At 50.6% G+C, this 18,772-nt stretch overlaps 8 protein-coding genes across 8 annotated transcripts; 4 read left to right on the top strand and 4 right to left on the bottom strand.

Moving 5' to 3' along the window:
• Positions 1-1,123: 1,123 nt before the first annotated feature.
• esdC (GTP-binding protein EsdC) lies at positions 1,124-1,987 on the top strand (the record flags this gene model as incomplete). The annotated part of the gene is made up of 2 exons (XM_040893762.1): positions 1,124-1,315; positions 1,394-1,987. The coding sequence occupies 2 exons, from the start codon at positions 1,124-1,126 to the stop codon at positions 1,985-1,987; spliced, it is 786 nt and encodes a 261-aa protein (XP_040753551.1).
• A 730-nt stretch (positions 1,988-2,717) lies between these two features.
• Positions 2,718-3,004, bottom strand: P175DRAFT_0531709 (uncharacterized protein; the record flags this gene model as incomplete). The annotated part of the gene is made up of 2 exons (XM_040899895.1): positions 2,718-2,733; positions 2,826-3,004. 2 exons carry the CDS (start codon positions 3,002-3,004, stop codon positions 2,718-2,720), a joined length of 195 nt encoding a protein of 64 aa, XP_040753552.1.
• Positions 3,005-3,990: 986 nt separating this feature from the next.
• Positions 3,991-7,594, bottom strand: P175DRAFT_0531710 (putative nuclear pore complex subunit Nup85; the record flags this gene model as incomplete). The annotated part of the gene is made up of 2 exons (XM_040899896.1): positions 3,991-5,013; positions 5,135-7,594. The coding sequence occupies 2 exons, from the start codon at positions 7,592-7,594 to the stop codon at positions 3,991-3,993; spliced, it is 3,483 nt and encodes a 1,160-aa protein (XP_040753553.1).
• A 949-nt stretch (positions 7,595-8,543) lies between these two features.
• On the top strand, positions 8,544-9,405 carry P175DRAFT_0501010 (uncharacterized protein). Its single transcript, XM_040897071.1, has one exon. The coding sequence runs from the start codon at positions 8,653-8,655 to the stop codon at positions 9,373-9,375; it is 723 nt and encodes a 240-aa protein (XP_040753554.1). The 5' UTR covers positions 8,544-8,652; the 3' UTR covers positions 9,376-9,405.
• A 299-nt stretch (positions 9,406-9,704) lies between these two features.
• P175DRAFT_0557089 (uncharacterized protein) lies at positions 9,705-11,471 on the top strand. The gene is made up of 2 exons (XM_040900742.1): positions 9,705-9,781; positions 9,872-11,471. The coding sequence occupies exons 1-2, from the start codon at positions 9,713-9,715 to the stop codon at positions 11,021-11,023; spliced, it is 1,221 nt and encodes a 406-aa protein (XP_040753555.1). The 5' UTR covers positions 9,705-9,712; the 3' UTR covers positions 11,024-11,471.
• Positions 11,472-11,986: 515 nt separating this feature from the next.
• Positions 11,987-14,477, bottom strand: P175DRAFT_0478123 (uncharacterized protein). The gene is made up of 4 exons (XM_040895347.1): positions 14,054-14,477; positions 13,921-14,001; positions 12,633-13,850; positions 11,987-12,569 (listed from the first exon to the last, which is right to left on the bottom strand). Exons 1-4 carry the CDS (start codon positions 14,234-14,236, stop codon positions 12,375-12,377), a joined length of 1,677 nt encoding a protein of 558 aa, XP_040753556.1. The 5' UTR covers positions 14,237-14,477; the 3' UTR covers positions 11,987-12,374.
• A 10-nt stretch (positions 14,478-14,487) lies between these two features.
• Positions 14,488-16,572, top strand: P175DRAFT_0501014 (Leucine Rich Repeat domain protein). Its single transcript, XM_040897072.1, has 6 exons — positions 14,488-14,551; positions 14,614-14,696; positions 14,812-14,946; positions 15,001-15,111; positions 15,167-15,291; positions 15,342-16,572. The coding sequence occupies exons 1-6, from the start codon at positions 14,539-14,541 to the stop codon at positions 16,543-16,545; spliced, it is 1,671 nt and encodes a 556-aa protein (XP_040753557.1). The 5' UTR covers positions 14,488-14,538; the 3' UTR covers positions 16,546-16,572.
• A 143-nt stretch (positions 16,573-16,715) lies between these two features.
• Positions 16,716-18,532, bottom strand: P175DRAFT_0435283 (indoleamine 2,3-dioxygenase family protein; the record flags this gene model as incomplete). The annotated part of the gene is made up of 5 exons (XM_040893720.1): positions 16,716-16,919; positions 16,993-17,295; positions 17,367-17,527; positions 17,608-17,921; positions 18,039-18,532. 5 exons carry the CDS (start codon positions 18,530-18,532, stop codon positions 16,716-16,718), a joined length of 1,476 nt encoding a protein of 491 aa, XP_040753558.1.
• Between the last annotated feature and the right edge of the window lie 240 nt (positions 18,533-18,772).

An 18,772-nucleotide genomic window follows, 5' to 3' on the forward strand; every position in this document is an offset into this window, starting at 1 on the left:
TCTCTATCTGACGGTCTTGCAAAGTTTGTGCTCTGCCGTGTGTGACGCCTCGGGACGCTAAGTGATGCGACCTGCTCCTTCAGGGAGACTGGAGGTACCTGGATGACGAACTCTAGTCCAGTACGCATTGGAGAACATACTCCAGAGCTAGCCTGGTACCAAGTAGGTATCGATTTGTATTTCAGTGCCTCAAGTACCGTATTGTCGTTTTTGTATACTCCCTCGATACAGGGAAACCCATGCACGAACAAACTTAATGTGATGCAAATCCAACGCTGATTGGCTCTGATTCTGAGTGGGGCTGAGAAAGCACAATCACGGGCGTCAACTCGATCCTGGTGATTGGTTGGCTGTCAGCTCAGACCCCGTTCCAGTGAATGCAAGTTGATTTCCGTCCAATCATTGTTGATTGTTGGCCTCCCCCGCTGCTGTTCTTATCTCATCCCAAAATAGAAAACCTGCAGTGTGTCTCATCCTGCGCTGCCACCCTTTAAGAGGCTCCAAGCGCCTGCTCTTCTCTTCTCTTCTTCTTCTTCTTCTTCTTCTTCTTCAGCAAGCCAGTCTTGTCGAAGCTGCCCCCTAATTTGAAGTATCCTGTGCACTGGTTGCACTTGGTTTTGGTTTCTTCTTCTTCGTTTTATACCCTTTTAACTAATCTCTTTCCCCCCCCCCATTCTATATCAAAAATCCTTCAGACGAGCTGTGCTCTCTGCTTATACTCATCCCCTATTATACCTTGGTTCAGGATACTTCCTAATTAATCAACCTTGACGGTTTTCATTCTCGTTGCTGGTCAACGTGCTCTGTCATCCGCCCGCCAGCTCAGACCCAATTGCTCAGCCTTGTTGCTTGATACTCTACTTTTAATTTCCATCCCAACGTGTCGTGGACTGGATCCTCGTCATTGCGACTAAGCCTCTGTTGTTGGTTTCTTCCGGAATCCAATCAAACGCTGTGAACTCGATTGCATCGACTCTGGTAGTCGTTCGACCAAGTTCATCATCAACGACTTTGCCCGCTTCTACTCGGTGGAAGTTGACCTCGACACGATTTATACTATTCTTTCTGCATTGCATAATCTAATAATTCCTATTATAACCCATCAATTGCAAGTTACTTGAAAATGTCTGCTGTTCAACTCAAATTTGCCCTGCGCACCTCCTCCAACGTCAAGACCGTCCATCTGCTCGGCTCTTGGGACAACTACTCGCGCCAGATTCCTCTCTCGCGCGATGACTCGAAATCCGGTTCCTGGGTTGGCAAGTTCCGCTTCCAGACCTCTATGCTGAAGCTCGGCGGCCGTTACTGGTACTACGTATGTCTTTTCATTTTTTTTTTTTTTTTGTTTTGTTTTGTTTCTGTCTTTTAAGGGCCAAGCTAATGAATGATATAGTACATCATGGACGGATACCACGTCTCGCATGATCCCGCTGTCGAATACACCGTGGAGCCCACCACCGGCCGCAAACTGAACATCCTCGACGTTCCCGGAGGCAAGGAATCCTCGTCTAGTCGCCGTACGCGCCGTGGCTCTACCGACATCGCCACGGGCCGTGCGCTGTCCCCCTCCAAGATCCAGCACCCCAAGCCCTCCAAGCCTTATGCGTCGCGCCAGATCCGCGAGGCTGACTTTGCGCCCAGCGTAGATGAAATCACCCGGCGCTTTGCTGGATCGCGCATGTCCGACGAGTACTCGTACTCCAACAGCCCCCCCAGCTCTGTTGGCTCGTCCCTGTCTTCCCGGTCCTCGGGCAGCACCTCCCCCTCCTCATTGTCGTCCATGTCCGATCCCCCATCGGTCTGCCACTGCGAGCGCTACGGAATCACGCGCAAGGGTGACCGTGTCAAGCTTGACTGCGGTGGCAGCCGGTGCGGCTACGCGACTGAATCCTCCGAGGATAGCTGCTCCGAGGAATCCGACAGTGATGAGGAATACCGGCATGCGCGCCGAGCCGTGCGCCGCCAGGGTATTGTTGTCCGCCGTTAAACTAGGTTTTTTTTTTTTTCTTTACACACCTCTGTGCTTCCTCCGTGATGATAACGGCAACAACAACCCATGATAGAATCTCCTGGACTGGGTCCGATTAGCTTGACATTGGAAACGTGGCATTGTTGAGCTTTTGCCATTCAAGTACAATAGTCGCTCTTTTGGCAGGAATAGAATTCCTGCTTAGGTTGAAAACTCGAAAAAAAAAAAAAAAAAAAAGATTGAACTGGCTGGGCCTCATCGTCGGCTGCTTGCGAGCTGAGCTCGACTTGTGTCCGGTGATGTGGTCGACTGGTTCCGGGATATGAATTGGGAAGGTCCGCACGGTATGAAGCCAGGTGGACGAGTGGTGAGGAGGTGGAGAGGTAGAGTAGGAGAGATGAAGGTGATGACGAGATGAATTATGACCGGATTGTGTGTGTGTGTAGACTACAGAAAGCCAAGTCGAGATCTACACTTACAGAGTACAACACAGTACATACGTCGTACATATCTAGATACATATATCGTATAAATCATCAACACCACCTCCATCCCTCTAGAACTAAAATCAAAACAACAAGTGAATATCATACAATCCATCAATCCATCAACTCTTGTCTCATGAAACAACCCACTCTGAACCCGCAGAGTCACGTCACATCTAAACCCAATCACAAACATATAGAAAGCCCCTCAGGTTCACATCACATCACATGTTATCGTAGCATATCATCATATCATATCCGAGCTAGCTCGCTGTCCAGCTAGCTAGATCAGAGTAGGTAGACAATAGATGAGAAATCGAGACGAGACAACAACAACACTCCAACCGCATCATCATCTCAGATGCGCGTACGCAGCGGCACTCGCATCCGGCGCCCGTTTCCCCGTGTGTCGCGGACAGGCGTATCCCACGAGAACGGTTTTCTCTTGGATCTGGTGGCCGCGTTGGCCGTAGGCCGTGCACGGGTCGATGGCGTGTTGGAAGTAGAGACATCCGCAGACGGAGAAGCGTTCGATGAGTTGGTAGCACATTGTTTGAGATGCCGAGATGATATGTATATTCACTGAATAATTATTCGATGGAAGAAGGATATCGAGAGAGTAGAGAGATAGATGTGTTCAAGGAGAGAGAGAGAGAAGTAGACGATTAGAGTAGATGTTTCTTTCAATGATGATATCTCAAGTACACCAGAAGAAACCAGCTAAGCATCCAGCATTTATAAAAGTCCTATATATATATAGTATATATATATTAGTATGTATGTATAGTAGCACTCGAACCCGTTCGAAAGACCTCCCTCCTCCCAAACAGGAAAACAACCAGAAAGACGCCGAAGCCAACATCAGCAGCAGCAGCAGCAGCAGCAGTGGGATGCCTTGCATTGCATTGCAGACCAGACCAGACCAGACCAAATCCCACCCGGCTTCTGTTGCTCATGTCGGGCATGCCTCAAAACTAGACGAAACGTCGACGCGGGCTGAACAGCTCGCAAATCACTACTTGGACAGCTACCCAAGGTAGCTAGGAGCGGGCTGTAGTTCAGCTGTCAAGGTCGACCGTTTCTTTAGTTTCAACTTTCAGGGGCAGATCCTTACAGGATTCCCAGCCTCTGGTTTCAGGAACTAATCTCATTGAACGAACGGGGAATTAGCAGGGACTGGACTCACCCTAGTTTACGGCAATAATATGGGTATTATTATGTGTGAAACACATGGCATGGCATCCCGTGAGGCTGACTAGGATTGCTGTGATTTGTAGGTATAATCTAGCTGACGGGATTCCGATTTGTAACCAGAGAATAGTTAACTAAGTTAGTTAGTTAAAAATAACAACCCGGTTGATTTGCAATCCAGAATACTACTCTAAACCACTTAAGACTGCTCCTGTGATGATGACTCCTACTAATCCGGAGGACTATGACTCTACATCACAGGAATAAGGAATAACACCTGGCCTTGTAAAAAAAAAATCCCACTTCGCGAGTCCAGCTTCTTACTTCTTACCTTACCTTACTTACTTACACCAGCAAAGCCCCCAAGCTCAGCCCATTCGCCAGTCCCAACCGCAGCATCCGAAGAACATCATCGCCCTGCGCGTCGTCTGCCAGTCCGGCCCGCCAGTCCCACTCCCGTTCAGAGGAGCCGCCCCCGTCACTGCGTCGCACCCAAACCCCAGACCCTTCAGCAGATCCCGACAGGGACCGCGGGCGCGCCGTCTCCATCAGATCGCTGCCAATGAAGGAGAATGTACTCGACCCCGTCGCCGATGACACGGACTTTTTCAGCAGAGCCCGTGGCGACGGCGGCAGCACGTATGACTCAACGGCCGCGCCTCCGCTGCCAGAGTCTCGCTGCCAAGATTGGAACTCTCGCAGCGTCGATCGGAAACATTCTTCACACTGCGCATACACCCGCGGCGTCACCGTCTCAAGATCCTCCACCGCAGATAAAATCGTAACCTGCTGAGAGGTCGTCAAGATGGGCGTGCGTTCTGTACCGCCTCGATTAGCTTCAGCTGGAATTCCGGAATTCAGACCACCGTTGACGAATGGCAACGCCTCCCCCAGGAGAGCCAGGAGCCCATCAACTTGGATCGCAGAGTCCCGATCTGGGTCGTACAGTCCACCATAGATACTGTCCGCTGCACTGCTGATCGCAGCAACCAACGCCTGCGCTGCCGCCCGCCGCCGAGCCAATGGTTTGTAGCGTGGCTTCTGCCCCGTCGGCAGCCCAATGGCTTCATCCCGCGTTTCGTAGAATCGACGGAGCGTTGCGTAGCCACTGAAGTAGAATTGCAGGACCGATGCCGCCTCCTCATCCACGGCCGCGATAGCTGAAAGACAAGTCTTGGGCTCTCGGATCAACGTTCGAAGTTGCTCATCTAGGTCACTCGTGGCTGGGTAAGCCCGCGATTGAACCAAACTATACGAAATAAGGAGATCGACGACCGACTTGACCTTGCGTCGGTTGTGCGCACGAGCGTAGCAGACAAGTGCTAGGCCGTATTCGTCTGTGTTGGATACAGTGAGATCGCCGTAACGCTGGGGGAAAAAAAAAAAAAAAAAAAAAACAGAGTATCAGTATATAATCTTAAAAATAATAATAATAAAAAAAAAAAAAAAAAAGAAAGAAAGAAAGAAAGAGAAAAAAAAAATAACATACCTCGGAGACACGGCGACCCTCCTTATCCAAGCCGAGTTCGGAACAAAGCAAAACCACCTTATCCATCTGCTCAGCTGTATCAAGAGGCAATCTATCCAGCAATTCTGAAACACTCTTCTGCATCTTTTCGTTGTCGTCCAGCCGGCTCAGGACTTCGAGCGCTAGCTCCCATCCTTCGCGAGCTCCAGACTCATTTTCGATAGACCGCCGTTCGAACAACCCCATCGCATAAGCACTGAGGACATCATCCTTACGCACTTTTTTGCGGTCTGTCCCCTTGTCATCCTGACCGTACGAGAGCACCATGAGATCATTCTCACTCAAGCCCGAAAGTGGCTGGGCTCCGCCTCCCGCGTCCAGCCAGCCACCAGCTGAGGCGACCTCGGCAACTGCCGAGGCCACACACAACGACCATGTTTGAAGCAATTCCAATACTCCTTCCACATTCCCTTCAAAAACCGATGCCAACCCAACCTCAAGTCCACTGAGAGAGTTGATGCGAAATCCTGTCTCGTCGGCCCCCCCCGTGGTGGTTGCGCTGCTGAATGCGAGATCCAAGCGGCGGAGATAAGGAGCCTCGGCACGTGTAGCAGCCATGGATCTTGGTGTGCGGGAGCGCAGGAAGTGATTCTTGCTAGCTGCTGCTTCCTCTTCTTCGTTGTCATCCTCGCCGTCCCACCACACCGTCAGCCCGATTGTGGCTTCGATCCAGCTCTGGGCCTGGTTCATAATCGCACTTGGATCGCCGAGGAGAATGCGGTACAGGGTTCGAAGGCTTTGGTAGATGGTCCATGGTACCCGGCTTTCCGCCATACGCGCGGACTGCGTAAACGAAGTATCCTGGGTAACATTCGTAGGCCCTAGACCAAAGTTGACCGCTTGGAATCGATTGCCCATGGCCGCGGCGGCAGCGGGCGGCTCTGGGTTGGGTTGTTCATCGCCTTCAGCGAATTCTTCTAGATCAGTTACCGCAGAAATTACCCGCTTTCGATACAATGCCCACTCTGCACCGCGGACATCCCAGTCGTCATCCCGGACGCTGGGGCAAGACTCTAGGATCTGCAGCGCTTTGTTGATGCATCGTTGAATGTTTTGTAGCTGTGCTCCACGGTATCCAGTCTGAGGCAAGCCATCCTCCAAAGCCGATCGAGCGTAATTGAAGTCGGCCGACCGTAGGGTCTTCGCTGTTTCCGCGAGGTGACCGCGTAGGACAGCGGTGTTGATGAGCTCCCAGAAGTTTGGAGAGGCCGTGGGGTTAGGCTCAACTTGTGCTAATGCCCGAATGTCAGGTGTCTGTGGAGCCTTGTTTGCGTCGAGCCAGTCCAGGAGGACTTTCGGAATAGGGTCCGCTGGGCCGAATCTGGGGCCAGCAAGCATCAAAGCGCGAGGGGCGGAGAGTCCAAAGGAAGGACCGAAGCCCCCAAACTTTGCGGTTGAAACAGGGGGGTGGTGGAGTTGAAGCAGGAGTGATCCCAAGAAGCTGGCCTTGACAACGTTCGGAGCATTTTCGTGAGGACCGATCCCCGTTCCTGACTGAAAGGCGCCATGACTCTCGGTAGAAAATTGCCATGCCTTAGATAGGCGACTGCAGACCCCTGATAATGCGGTCTGAAATTCCACATCCCCGTATTCCACCTGTCTTGCTTCATCGTACATCCGGCAGATTTCGTCCTCAGTCTTCACGATTATATCATTGGACTCCTCCACCACCACCGGCGCCTGCTGTCCTCGCGATACGAAATTTCGCACAATCGATGGGATATTGGAGGCCTTTTTGGGTAAGAGCTTCGCCTTGCGCAGAGGAGACTGATTCGCCCAACGTTCATCAAGTTTAGGTCGCTTTGCATTCCCGGGGTTAGAGTAGATGGGTTTGCGCTGCGCAGGCATCGACGGTGCGAAACCTGGGTTGAAAAACTGGGTGTCCAAAAAACCTGGCCCACGCCCGGCATTAGTGTTATTTACCAGTCCCTGACGTGGCAGGTCAACCTCTTCCTCTTCCTCTTCCTCCTCTTCCTCCACTCTTTCTTTTTCTTTTTCTTTTTCGTCGTTGTGGTCGAGCTCTTCCTCTATCTGCGACGACCCGAGTCCGGTTGATTCTCCCCAATTAGCCGATCCCCCGAATCCATTGCCATTTGTCACACTGAACAGAGATTGCGACGCCGCGAAGGGGTGTGTGGCGGCAGTCTTTTTCGCTCGCGAGGGAGCAAAGTCGGGTGAAGCAATGGAAGACCCGAAGATACTGTCGTTCATCATCTCGGATTGACTAAAGAAAGGTTTAGGAGAATTTCCGTGCGACCCTGAGCTCATCTGAGAGCTTCCATAGATGGTGGATGGGGGAGGGCCTTGCGGCGTAAAGGAGTGGGAGGCAGAAGGAGGAGCAGCCGCAGAACCATTGTGAAAGAGACCCCGAGGCTTCCCCGGTGTAGAGGGGCTCGTGTCGGAGGGGAACTTAAAGCTCATCTTCAGGAAAGGAGTGAATGAAAACGCGAAACCAAAAACGTCGAGGTCGGCGAGTGAGGAATTATTAGGTACCGCGGAAAAGAAAATCGATATGCGCGACGGGGATCAAACCGAACGGATCGAGGGATGCGGCCTCGAAGGACTTTTACTAACAGAGACTAAAAAGACATGTGAGGGAGTGAGATAGAGCTCGAGCCAACCGTCAATTTCGCCGTGTTGAAGCTCGAGGATGCATACAATTAATTTCTTTGGCGGTGTTATTATGGTGGTGGCTCTCGCCGCGGAGGCTTGGCGGGTCATGTGAGACCAGGTGATGCATAATCTTAGTCACGGGTATAAATCTTGTGCTCATAATGTTTGCCAGTTTGACAAACTCCTAGACCCTGAATTTTTTCATGTATAATAAAGAATAAAGTGGCGTGCGTCATAACCACTGACTGACTGACTGCTTGATCACGTTGAAGGGAGTCATTTATTTTCCCTGCTATAACTAACATCGACCCATTTCTTTTTCTCTCTAATGACGATCGGAAGTCGGGATTCGGACGTCGGAAGTCGGAAGTCAGGAGAAAACTCGCGATCTGGTAATAACTAAATATCGATCGAGTTTGATCTCGTCAAAACCACCGACCAACGCTAACACGAAGACATGTCAGACAGTCAGAGTATAAACAGGACAGGGCAATTCTACCTACCTAGGTCTCAGAAAATAGAGTTCTCACAGCCTCTCGTATCCAACTGTCTCGGCCATTTCAGGCTTTCAGCCTTGCCAGGCAACTCCCCAAAATGGAAATGGTCGCTATGCCAAGCTTTATGGCCGGGGGTCAGGTGAGCCCATCTGGACTAACCGCATTGAGGATGTTCGTATTCGTAGAGTTTCCTAATTGGTCCCTCAAAAGAAGAAAACGCTGCAACAGGAGAGAACATGAGGAGCTACGCCCTGCGCATTCGAACGAGGACGAAAGGAAATGGCATACCTATAAAAAGATGGGATTTCCTTCCTCGGCGTGAAATTTTTACAATCTTCCTGCTGACCAGTTGCGACTGACTCGCAAACCATGACTTCCAACAAGACCACTCGAGTGGATAAGAGTTCCCGGGAATTAGATTCGGTGGATGCGGAAAGTCTTGATCTTGTCTGCTCCCGTCTCTATCACATCTATCATACCACGTTTCGACATGACTACAAAGTATCAGATACCGATAAAACCCCCCTCTACTACGTGGACAACTCCGTCCTGACGCCGAAGAAGCCAGACCTTACGTTCCATGCAGGAGAGGACCCCAAGGCCCCAATCACGGGCGTGTGCAAATTCCTCCATTTCTCACGACATTGCAAACTGGGTTTGGGAGACCCGCAAAAAGTCCGAGACATGGTGTGGGAGGATTTATTTTGCCAGAACTTTCGTCTGTCCAAGTACCACTGGCAGATGGCCATCCGTACAGCCGACGGAGGATTTGAGCGACGATCTTTCCTCTGGAAAAGAACACATTCCGTTGGTGTGCATGGGGAGTCACCGTCGAAGCTCAGCCCGTGGAATTACAAGCTCATGGAGGAACACACGGGACAGATTGTGGCCGTCTTTACCAACAACGGCCTGAAAAGCTTTCAGAAGGCCGGCAAGCTCCAGGTTGGAGTGGATTATGGACCGGACTTTGACCTATTGGTGCTTATTACTCTACTAGCCATTTATGAGAAACAAAGGCGTCGAAGTAATGGAAGTAAAGGAGGCGGCGGAGGAAGAGGGTGGATAATGGAGCAGGAATCAAGCCTGGTTTGACTCGACCTAATATAGGGGGGGGGGGGGAACTACATACTAGATAGTACATAGTTGCTCAGACCATGATTACGATTAATTTAAAAAAAAAATGTCGCATAGATGGACCTGAAGAACCAAAGTTAAGCAATTCGCTAAGAAATGATGCAGCCTAATTGCCCCAGCCTTAGCTATATTAACTCCCACTAAACTGAATCCTTCTTGGGGAGACAGATCTATGAGAAAAAAAATTAAAAATAAAAATAAAAATAAAAACCAAATAAATGACAAATAGTAGGGAGGGAATTTGATCTATTTTATTTCTCCTCCCTCTTACTATTATGAAAGGCTCTTCTTAACAATGGCCCAGCGAAGGTCGCACCAAAAATCCCGGCACGGCTGCTTGGAATGCAAGCGGCGACGAGTCAAGGTAGTCACCATCCCTACTTCCCAATTCTTCCTCGAGTCTACGGCCGTGAAACCTCCCTTTTCTCATGCATTTTTGTCTTCTTACTTCCAGTGCGATGAAACACGGCCTGTATGTGCCAATTGCGCCAGGCGTCAGACGGAATGCGAGTACGATTCAAGCGGGCCCCTTCGCTGGATGACGGACGAGCCCTCGCGCTCTCCGCGTTCGACATCGGATCGCCAGCAACGACCCTCTCCGGATCTCAGTCTTCTGGGGCGGCTAGGAAACCAGGGAAATGCCAGTGGCAATGATGCAGCTCTCCCCGCCTTGAACTTGTGTGATCTGGAGTTGATGATGCATTGGTACAACGAGATGTACCTGGCCCTCTCCCGGAATCCAAAGACGGAAATCATCTGGCGCCTGTACATCCCAGAGGAGGCGCTCTCTCATCCTTTTCTGATGCATGGTATGCTCGCGGCTTCTGCATTGCACATTGCCCGCACCCGACCTGCGCGGATGGGATCGGACGGTAGTCCTCCTGGACGGGACTATCTGCAGGTTGCCGTTGCGCACCAGAACCAGGCCCTTGCGCTCTTTCGTGACCAACTCGGCAGCATTGACATTCATAATGGGAAAGCCATGTTTGCCTTTGCCGGAATTACTGTCCTTTATGCCTTTGGATTTCCGCACCAGCCCGACCCGAACAACCCGGGCAGTACGGCAGTAGAGGATCTCCTGCAGGCGTTTGTCCTCGTGCGCGGGATGCAACAGATTCTCAACCAGACTATGGCCACGGTTTTCGAAGACCCTAAGTGGGCCCCAATGCGGGACTTGGAGGATTACGATGTTATCCTATCGGGGAATGCGCAAGCTGCGGTCGACCGTCTGCACAAGGCTAATGGGAATTGTGCCCGCCAAGACCCTATCCTCCACGATTCGTTGCTTTACCAGGAGACGATTGACAACCTGGCGGATCTGATGGCTGGTGTAAAAGCCGGCATGGGGTTCTCTCTTGCCTGTCGATTCGCAATCAAGCTGCAGGCGGCTTTTGTGGATCGGGTCCGAGAGCGTCGACCCCTTGCGATGGTGATCATGGTGCATTACTGCGCAGTAATGCATCAGCTCCGGGACGTTTGGTTCGGGGATGAATGGGGGACACGCGTTGCACAGGAGATCTGGTATATTCTAGATGACCAATGGCGGCCACTGGTGCACAGCTCCATGGAGCAGATTTTTGGAGAGCGGTATTTAAACTTTGGATAAGTGCACAGCGTTATTCCCCATTCATTACGTGCGCCGATGTGAGAAAAGACCAGGAGAGTTGGTCTAGAACTGAGTCTTATTTACATCTCAATACTGACACGCAACCGTCCCGTCCCGAACCAGGAAGACAATTCCTCCATCTCGCCCATTAAACCAACGACGAAGATAAATCAGTACCCGCCACGCTTGCAAAAATAAATAAGAAGTCTTGTTCCGGAGCAACGGGCCGTCCCATCCCTGCAGATCCTCGACAATACACTCGAACCATAGATTGCTTCTACGTTTCTTGTCTCCATGGCGTCGCATCGGTAGTTATCCGTGCGGATTTATGAAAGAGAAAATTCTCCCTGGAAGACGTATGCACAGATTATCTATCTGTGATAAGACCTATGACGATGACCGCGGACCGGGATTATGGCCAATTTATCGCCACGCACGAGGATAGTCCGTCCGCCCTCAGCACATGCAGATGCTGGCGGCGGACAAGTAACTATAAAGCAACTAACAGCAAAGGGCCAGTTTGGAGACTGCGATGCTGATATTTCTCGGCCGCTAACACCTCGACTATCTTTCTTTCGCCAGATCCTTGATCTTATAAAAAAGGACCAAGAAAGACAGACTCACAATAAGCTCCGATGACAAGCGGAATGAAGAACTCTGTTCCGGTACAGAATAGGCAGCCACCAGCCCAAATAGCATGCATGCATGCATGCATCATCATCATGCAAACGATCCGCTGCGGCCGTCAAGGGATTGTTTGTTTGTATGTATAGATAAGGTAGGCTTTCTAGCCTGCGTAGCTGGACATGGTTGGATGTAAAACAAAAATGTATGATAGGAAAGTAAATTAAAGAAAAATATATATATATATATATAAGAAAAGAAAAGAAATGTCCTGAGAGCTGTTTTACGACTCCTCCTGCAAATATTCGCGAAGTCAACCAAATGGAAGCTCCTCTTATACTCGGTTATTTCATTTCATACCCATTTCCTAATTAGGAGAACAGTACAAGATCCATCTTCGCAAATAAGAGTACCAGAGTAAGGACCCAAATCCAGGCGATTGTACAATAAATACATTTACAACAATGAGCAAGGAAGCTAACACGAGATAAAAATCTATAACTTCCCAACTTTCCTCTTCTCCAGCACATATCGATCGATACCTTGCCCAGGTGGAAAACATAAACTGATATTTGCCGAGGGTTGCGGATTCATGTCCTGCCATTACTTCTGGAATTCTTCAGGAACAATACATTATTATGCAGTAGAGGAATATAGAACAGTGAAAGATAATGAAAACAAAACGAAAAACAAAAGAGGAAAAAAAAAAAAATCATAGGGGTATATGCTACTTCATCCCCATCAGCTCGTCCAACTCGTCGTGCGTCAAAGTGCTCCGTCGTCGATCCTGAGTGCCCTTTCGCGCTATTTTGCCTCCACGACTTCTCTTCCGGCTCTCGCGCTCTTTGCGCGCTTGCTCTGCGGCTCGTGCTTCGCTCTCGGCGGCTGCGAGTTTCTGGTGCACGCTCATCCGGGTCGGGGCCTATAGGTAAATTGTACGGTTAGATATTGCGGTCCGCCCGAAAGAAATGCGGAACTAACTCACCGGACGGGGCCCTTTCGGCTCAACTCGCTTCCTGGATGGTCTCCGCGTTACCGCGTCTGATTGATGAGCCTTTACAGACAGTGTGTCATCTTCCTGTGGTTTGTTCGGTGACTCTTGCTGTTTATCTGAGAATGTGACCTCTTTCCGTGATGATCGTCCCGCCGCAATGATATTGTCGCTCCGCTCTTTTAAGGCTCGGCTAGCGCTTGGCTGAGGAGCCTCCTCCGCTGTACAGGGTGACTCGTCCTCTGGGCTTGCTTCAACCGTCTCTTCCCCTTCCTGATCGTACTCGTCCTCCTCGTCCTCGGCCTCTTGGTCCTCAAAAATCGGCGAGTGAATGGCTACGTCTTCGTTTTTGACTCGTGAATGCCTGGAATCAACTTGGACGTCTAGTTTCAGGCCCATTCGAAGCTCTTCTGCCCGCACGGAGCCTCCACCCTGAGCAATTCGTTTGTGCCAGCCATCCATCATCGTTACAGCTTGCCTCCATCGGCTTTCCATCTTCTCCCAGCCCTCGCGTAGTCGGTTAATTTCCTGGTCTCGTATCTCTACTTCTTCCAGCGGGACGAATGACGGGTTGGTGAGCAAGGTCCGCAGATGCTCCAGCACCCGGTCCATCTGGCCGGTCAGCTCTTCGCATGAAGCAGGTAGCGTTGTAATAGCAGGGACACTGTGGGTCGAGCGTTGGGTGCCCACGCTGGCCATCCCGTGAGAATACTCATCTCCACCGTCTGCCTCTTCTTCCTGCAAGCCCTGCAGGTCATTCAACGTGTGGATCGTGTTCCGTGCAAGGAGGATGAGGGAGTCGTTTTCGTCGCTCAGATTCTGGCATAGCTCCGTGAGAAAGTCATTTGTCTCCTGCTTTAAGCTGTATCCCGGATCCCGAACGCCTTCTCCACCAGCTAGGTACCTGGTCTTCGACGATTGGCTGGCGCTCGGGTTGATATTGATGGTCGTCACACTGAGCCCTTCGCGCTTCCCCCGTTGTCGATCCGCTAGATGGCCCTTCAGTTTCTGTAGTTCGAGATCACGTTTGCGGATATCGTTGGCACACTGAGATCGCACCTGCTGCACTGTTGTCTTCATGCGCTGTACTTGGTCTTTCAGCCCTCGGATCGTCGCCTCTGCGCTTGACATGTTGGTCTTGAGTGATCGCTCTTGCGCCTCCGCCAGTGCTAACGCCCGTGTTAATTCGGTCGTCTTGGTCTGGAGTTTTTCCTATTTGCCCCTTTAGCCCTGAACTCTCTACCACAATTTCACCCCCTCTAAATATGCATTTCGAACATACAATTTCCATGGTCTTGTGTGACTCTTCTGCTCGTAACGCCCGGATCGTCGTCGCTAGGTTCTCTCGATGTTCTACTTCACGCTTGGGGGGCTCGTCAGTCGGCGTTGACCGGAATCAAAATCCAGAAACCTACATCTCGCCTCAAAACCAAGTCATTGACCAGGTTGATTATCGTTGCCATGGTCGCGCCCAATCCGCCCTCCTCATTCTCTGGGTCCGCAAAATCAATGGGTCGCCCGCTCTTCACCAGACCCCGGGCCAATAAGACATTATTAATGTAGGTAGAAGCAGCTTGCAGATTACCCTGCTGCTCCATGATGGGCGTGCTTGTCCTGCAAGCTGCCTGGATTAATTCCCGTAACAATAAAAACCGAGGTGGTTTCCCCCGCGAACGTTTGTTCAGTCGAAGAGAGGAAAAGAACTTTCAATATGCGACCCCAAAAGCGGAAGAATGTAAACACTGCCGGGTCTCGGGGATGCTGCACAGCCCACAAGCGCTGTTCCCCGCCGTTTTGTGGCGTCGGTTGCCAGGTTGACCATCTTTTCCGGGTTTCAACATCGAATTCCGGCAAATCCAATCGTCCTGCGAGTGGAAATGGAGTACGTGGATGGCTAACAATGGGATCTCGAGGTCTGTCGCCCTTTAGGTAGGATATCAACGCGTAACAAAGATTTATGTTGACACCAAAGCAGGAGAAGCCGCGCTGTTGCAGCAGCATGGTCAGAATCTCTATCGGCAAGGCAGCTGGGAGGCTGCTGTAAAGGCCTTCACAGAGGTATGCAATGCAATGTAACCTTGGTCTTTGTCGATCCAATCTTTGGCGTTGAAACCGACATTGTTTCTCCTCGAGTTGAGATTTGGTGCTCACCTCTAACCCGTTGATGCCTCAGGCGCTCAAATCCCAGGATGTGGACGCGGTCTCGGTACTGGATAATCGAGCGGCAACCTATACGAAACTCTTGCGCTTCGATCAAGCCCTGAAAGATTCTAGGCAAATGATCAAGCATGACAAACAAGATGAAAGGGTACGAAGGAAGGGCCTAACTAACTGTTTTCTTGTCCTTTGCTCATCGATATAGGGATATCTTCGCTGTGCCAAGGCACTATTGCTGGATGGAAAGCCTGAAAAGGCACTCGAGGTCTATGCATATGCATTGAAATCGATACCGAAACAGCATTCCCGCCGCCAGGTTAGTTCCTCCTCTCGATACTGTGTGGACCGGCCAGCCTGCTGAATTTGCTTAGCTCGTGGAGCAATTGCACGACAAGCTTCGGGACAAATTGGTCTCCAAATGCTATGATCCGTTCAGTGTACTCCCACTGGAAATAGCAAATATGGTGGTACAGCATTTTGATTTCAGGCAGATTGTGTAGGTGCTCTTGACTAGTCCCATCTCATACTCCGCTGACCCCCCAAAAGGGCAATTTTGAGAGTCTCCAAAGGATGGGACCGGTTTCTCTCGTCAATCCGCGATCTATGGATGCGCCTCGACCTTTCAGGAGGGCGTGGCAAGATCCACTGGTCGTCTGTTCTAGCCTATATCAAACGATCCAAAGCAATGCTCACACAAGCCATCGTGCATAATCTTTCCGGCCCGTCAGTCCGCAGAGCTCTCGAATACATCAGCCGATGCCCTAACCTCGAGCACCTCGAGATATGGTCCTCATTCTCACCAGAGGGCATCTTCGAGCTTTTCAAAGGCTGCAAGAAGCTGAAAGTTCTGCTCGTCTCCGCAAACACAAACACCCCACAATCAACAATCACCAAACTTTTATCCAGTTTACCCAGACTGGAACGCATCGAAATCCACCAAGCCACCAAATCCCACCAGTCGGACGTAAAATGGCCCGCGTCATTACCAAACCTACGAAGCATAACACTCAGCACCGTCGAATCCGCCGTTTCCCCGGAAGGCTTCTTGCCAGCACTGCACCTCCCCCGCTTAACCGACCCGTCTACGCCCCTCCCAATATCCAATCTCACCGAGCTACGCCTCCACTCGAATCCGCAAATCTTCGTCCCCTACCCACCCTCATTCAACCCCATGGACCTCCCCCAGTTACAGAAACTCGACATGAGCGGCCTGTACATCGGCGGCGACTTCGGCCTCCCAGCCAGTCTCCAATTCCTACGCATCCGCGGCGGCGCAGCCATCGAAACCCTCCCGTTCGCAACCGAAGAGCCATTCCACCTCCCAAACCTGCAGACGCTCATCCTCAGTGACGCTCCCTGGGTTACCACCGAGACTCTCTACGCATTCCTGGTGGCAGCTCAATCCCCGCTTGAAGTTCTTCACGTCGATAGCTGTTTCCGTGTTTCTGGGAGCCATCTGGTCGATGTGTTTCGTGGACATGCTACACGGCTAACCACCTTGAACGTAGCCCATATCCTCGGGATAGGGGATTCGACTCTTGATGTTTTGGTGCAACACATCCCGACCTTGAAGGTCATTAATATGTCATTTACTGAGATCACGGGCTGCGCGATCAAATCGGTCGTCGATGCCCGTGGTGCCGAGAATAAGGCCAGCGTGGATCATTTATATATCAAGGGGTGTGAGGGGGTATCTTCGGATGCGATTGAATACGGACGATCTAAGGGAATTTATATCTGCACGACTTAATACTTGGATAGAATGAATGAACATGACTTGAAAAAAAAAAAAAAAAGGCATACCAAATATTCAAAAGAATCCGATTATCACCGTCTATAACGGTCTAGCAAGGCCTCTCTAATAATACTAGACAAGAGGAAAGGAAAAGAGAAAAGAAAGTTCATGGTGGGTGTATGTATTTAGACCCCCCTCTCCTGACACCACTTCTCGACCTCCTTCGCTAATTTCTCCTGCTGATCACGCACCATCTCCATCATGGGCTCAACTAGCTTCTGGCACGCGCCATCGTAATCGCTGCCCTCCTCGGTCTTCTGTGGCCCAAGCACACTATCGTAGATCGAAATCATCATGTCCATGACAGCAGACAACTGGTTAGGAAGCCACTATTCTCTTTCGTCAGCACCCGGCTATAACATAGTGATATAAAAGGATGTGAGATGAAAAAGAGAAACTCACAGTAACAATTGGACTTCCACCTGTAGCAGTAGGATGCGGGGTACGACGGATAATATACTCCCTGGCAAATAGCCAATGCCTCCAGCGGAAACTGCGAACGTGGTTCAGCGTACGCAGGAACAGGATGGTGGTTTCAGTGTCTTTGAGAGAGTAATTGCGGATTCCGAGTTCCTCAGCCTTTGTCCGGACGTGAGCGAGGAATGTGCGGTGGGGGAGTGGCCTGTAGGCGCGGAACTCGTGTAGGATCTTGGTAAGTGGTGTATGAGGCATGGGAATCTCGAGAAGGTGGTCCAGGAGGGGGATCTATAGATGATTCGTTAATTTTGTTTTTTTTTTTCATTGCGTTTCCTGAGAAACTGACTGGAGGAACATACGATACTATCGTTGGCACCACTCTCGCCGCGGAAATAAAGGGGTTTATTGTCCTCAACACCGTCGTAGATTACACCGTTAGGGAACATAGATTGAGAGGTGATGCCGAAGATAAATACACGGAAAGAGAGATATTCGGCTGGTTTAGAGTTGGCCCACATGTCTGCAGTATTTGGTTTTTGTATTAGCTCCACACATTGAGGTTGATGGAAGATAGAACGTAAGATAGAATCGATGACTTACCCTCCATGCAAGTTTCGATCTTCTCCATAGATGCGAGGATCTCCCGGAACCCGTCGTTGACAGTCGATCGGGGTCCACCTTGCTCTAGGGTCTCGATGACATGAAGGGCTCCGGTGACCAAAGCAGGAGTCTCCTTGACCATGTCAATGTGAGTCAAGATAAATCCTGCCTCCGAGCTACGAGGGTCCAAGCCACGTTCGAAAGCTCGGACCAAGCGAAGGTTGGAGTATACGAGACCCTTGGATGGCTCTGCAAGGGTATAGTTAAATAGGGCGTAGGAGGCTGCGTAGGACATGAAAGGTGGAATGTCCAGACTAAAGGGTCAGCATTGCCATCGTATAGTACAATGTAGAAGAAGGCAAAGTCTATGTTCAAGGAGGATGGCATAGATTAAGGTAGGTTGAGGAAGGATAGTAGAGCAAGACACTTACATCTGTGCGCAGCGATACAATGGACGGGCCACAGACTTGGGCAGCACATCACGACCCAGACCATACCCCTTCTCGGGGTTCTTGCACCAGCTTTCCCAACATGGTTCAAGGAGATAAGCAGAGGCCAGGAAGGAATAGTCACGGAACACTGCCATAATGGTGAAGAGGTCGAGGTCACCGTTGGCAGTGACGAGCTTGTCAACCTCATCAGTTAGGTCAGGCAGCTCCTTGAGAACAGCTGGACCCAACTCATATGTAGCAAGGAGACCTGGAATCCCATCCTCCTTAACGACCGCATAACGGTCAAGCAGGCACATTAAAGGCTTGAACACCTCTGGCAGGATAGTAGGGGAGGTCAAGTAGGGGAGGAAGCCAGTAGTAGTGGTGATGGTGAAGGGGTCCAACGAATGAGGGAGGGTAGCCGGGTCATCATGGATGTGAGGGAAGGCCTCTAGAGTAGTAGGGGAGTGTATGGTGATTTTGGCAGGCGACATGATGCAAAGGGGCTCCGATCTATATGAGGAAGGATGAGGAAGGTACTAGTGATAGAGGTTTCAGTCAGATTGCCCTGGAGAAAAGAAGGAAATACCAGGGGAAGATGAAATTTCTGTCTCAGGGCTTTGGGGAGATGAAAGGAAGATGAAAGTGGGAGGGGAAAGAAGGCGATTCTTATAATTGCCAGAGGCCGGTATCAATTCCGGCCTCAAGAAGTCCATTACGAAACGGGAAAGAAG

The sequence above is a fragment of the Aspergillus ochraceoroseus genome (assembly GCF_002846915.1).
Source record: "Aspergillus ochraceoroseus IBT 24754 chromosome Unknown P175scaffold_3, whole genome shotgun sequence".
Lineage (NCBI taxonomy): Eukaryota > Fungi > Ascomycota > Eurotiomycetes > Eurotiales > Aspergillaceae > Aspergillus > Aspergillus ochraceoroseus.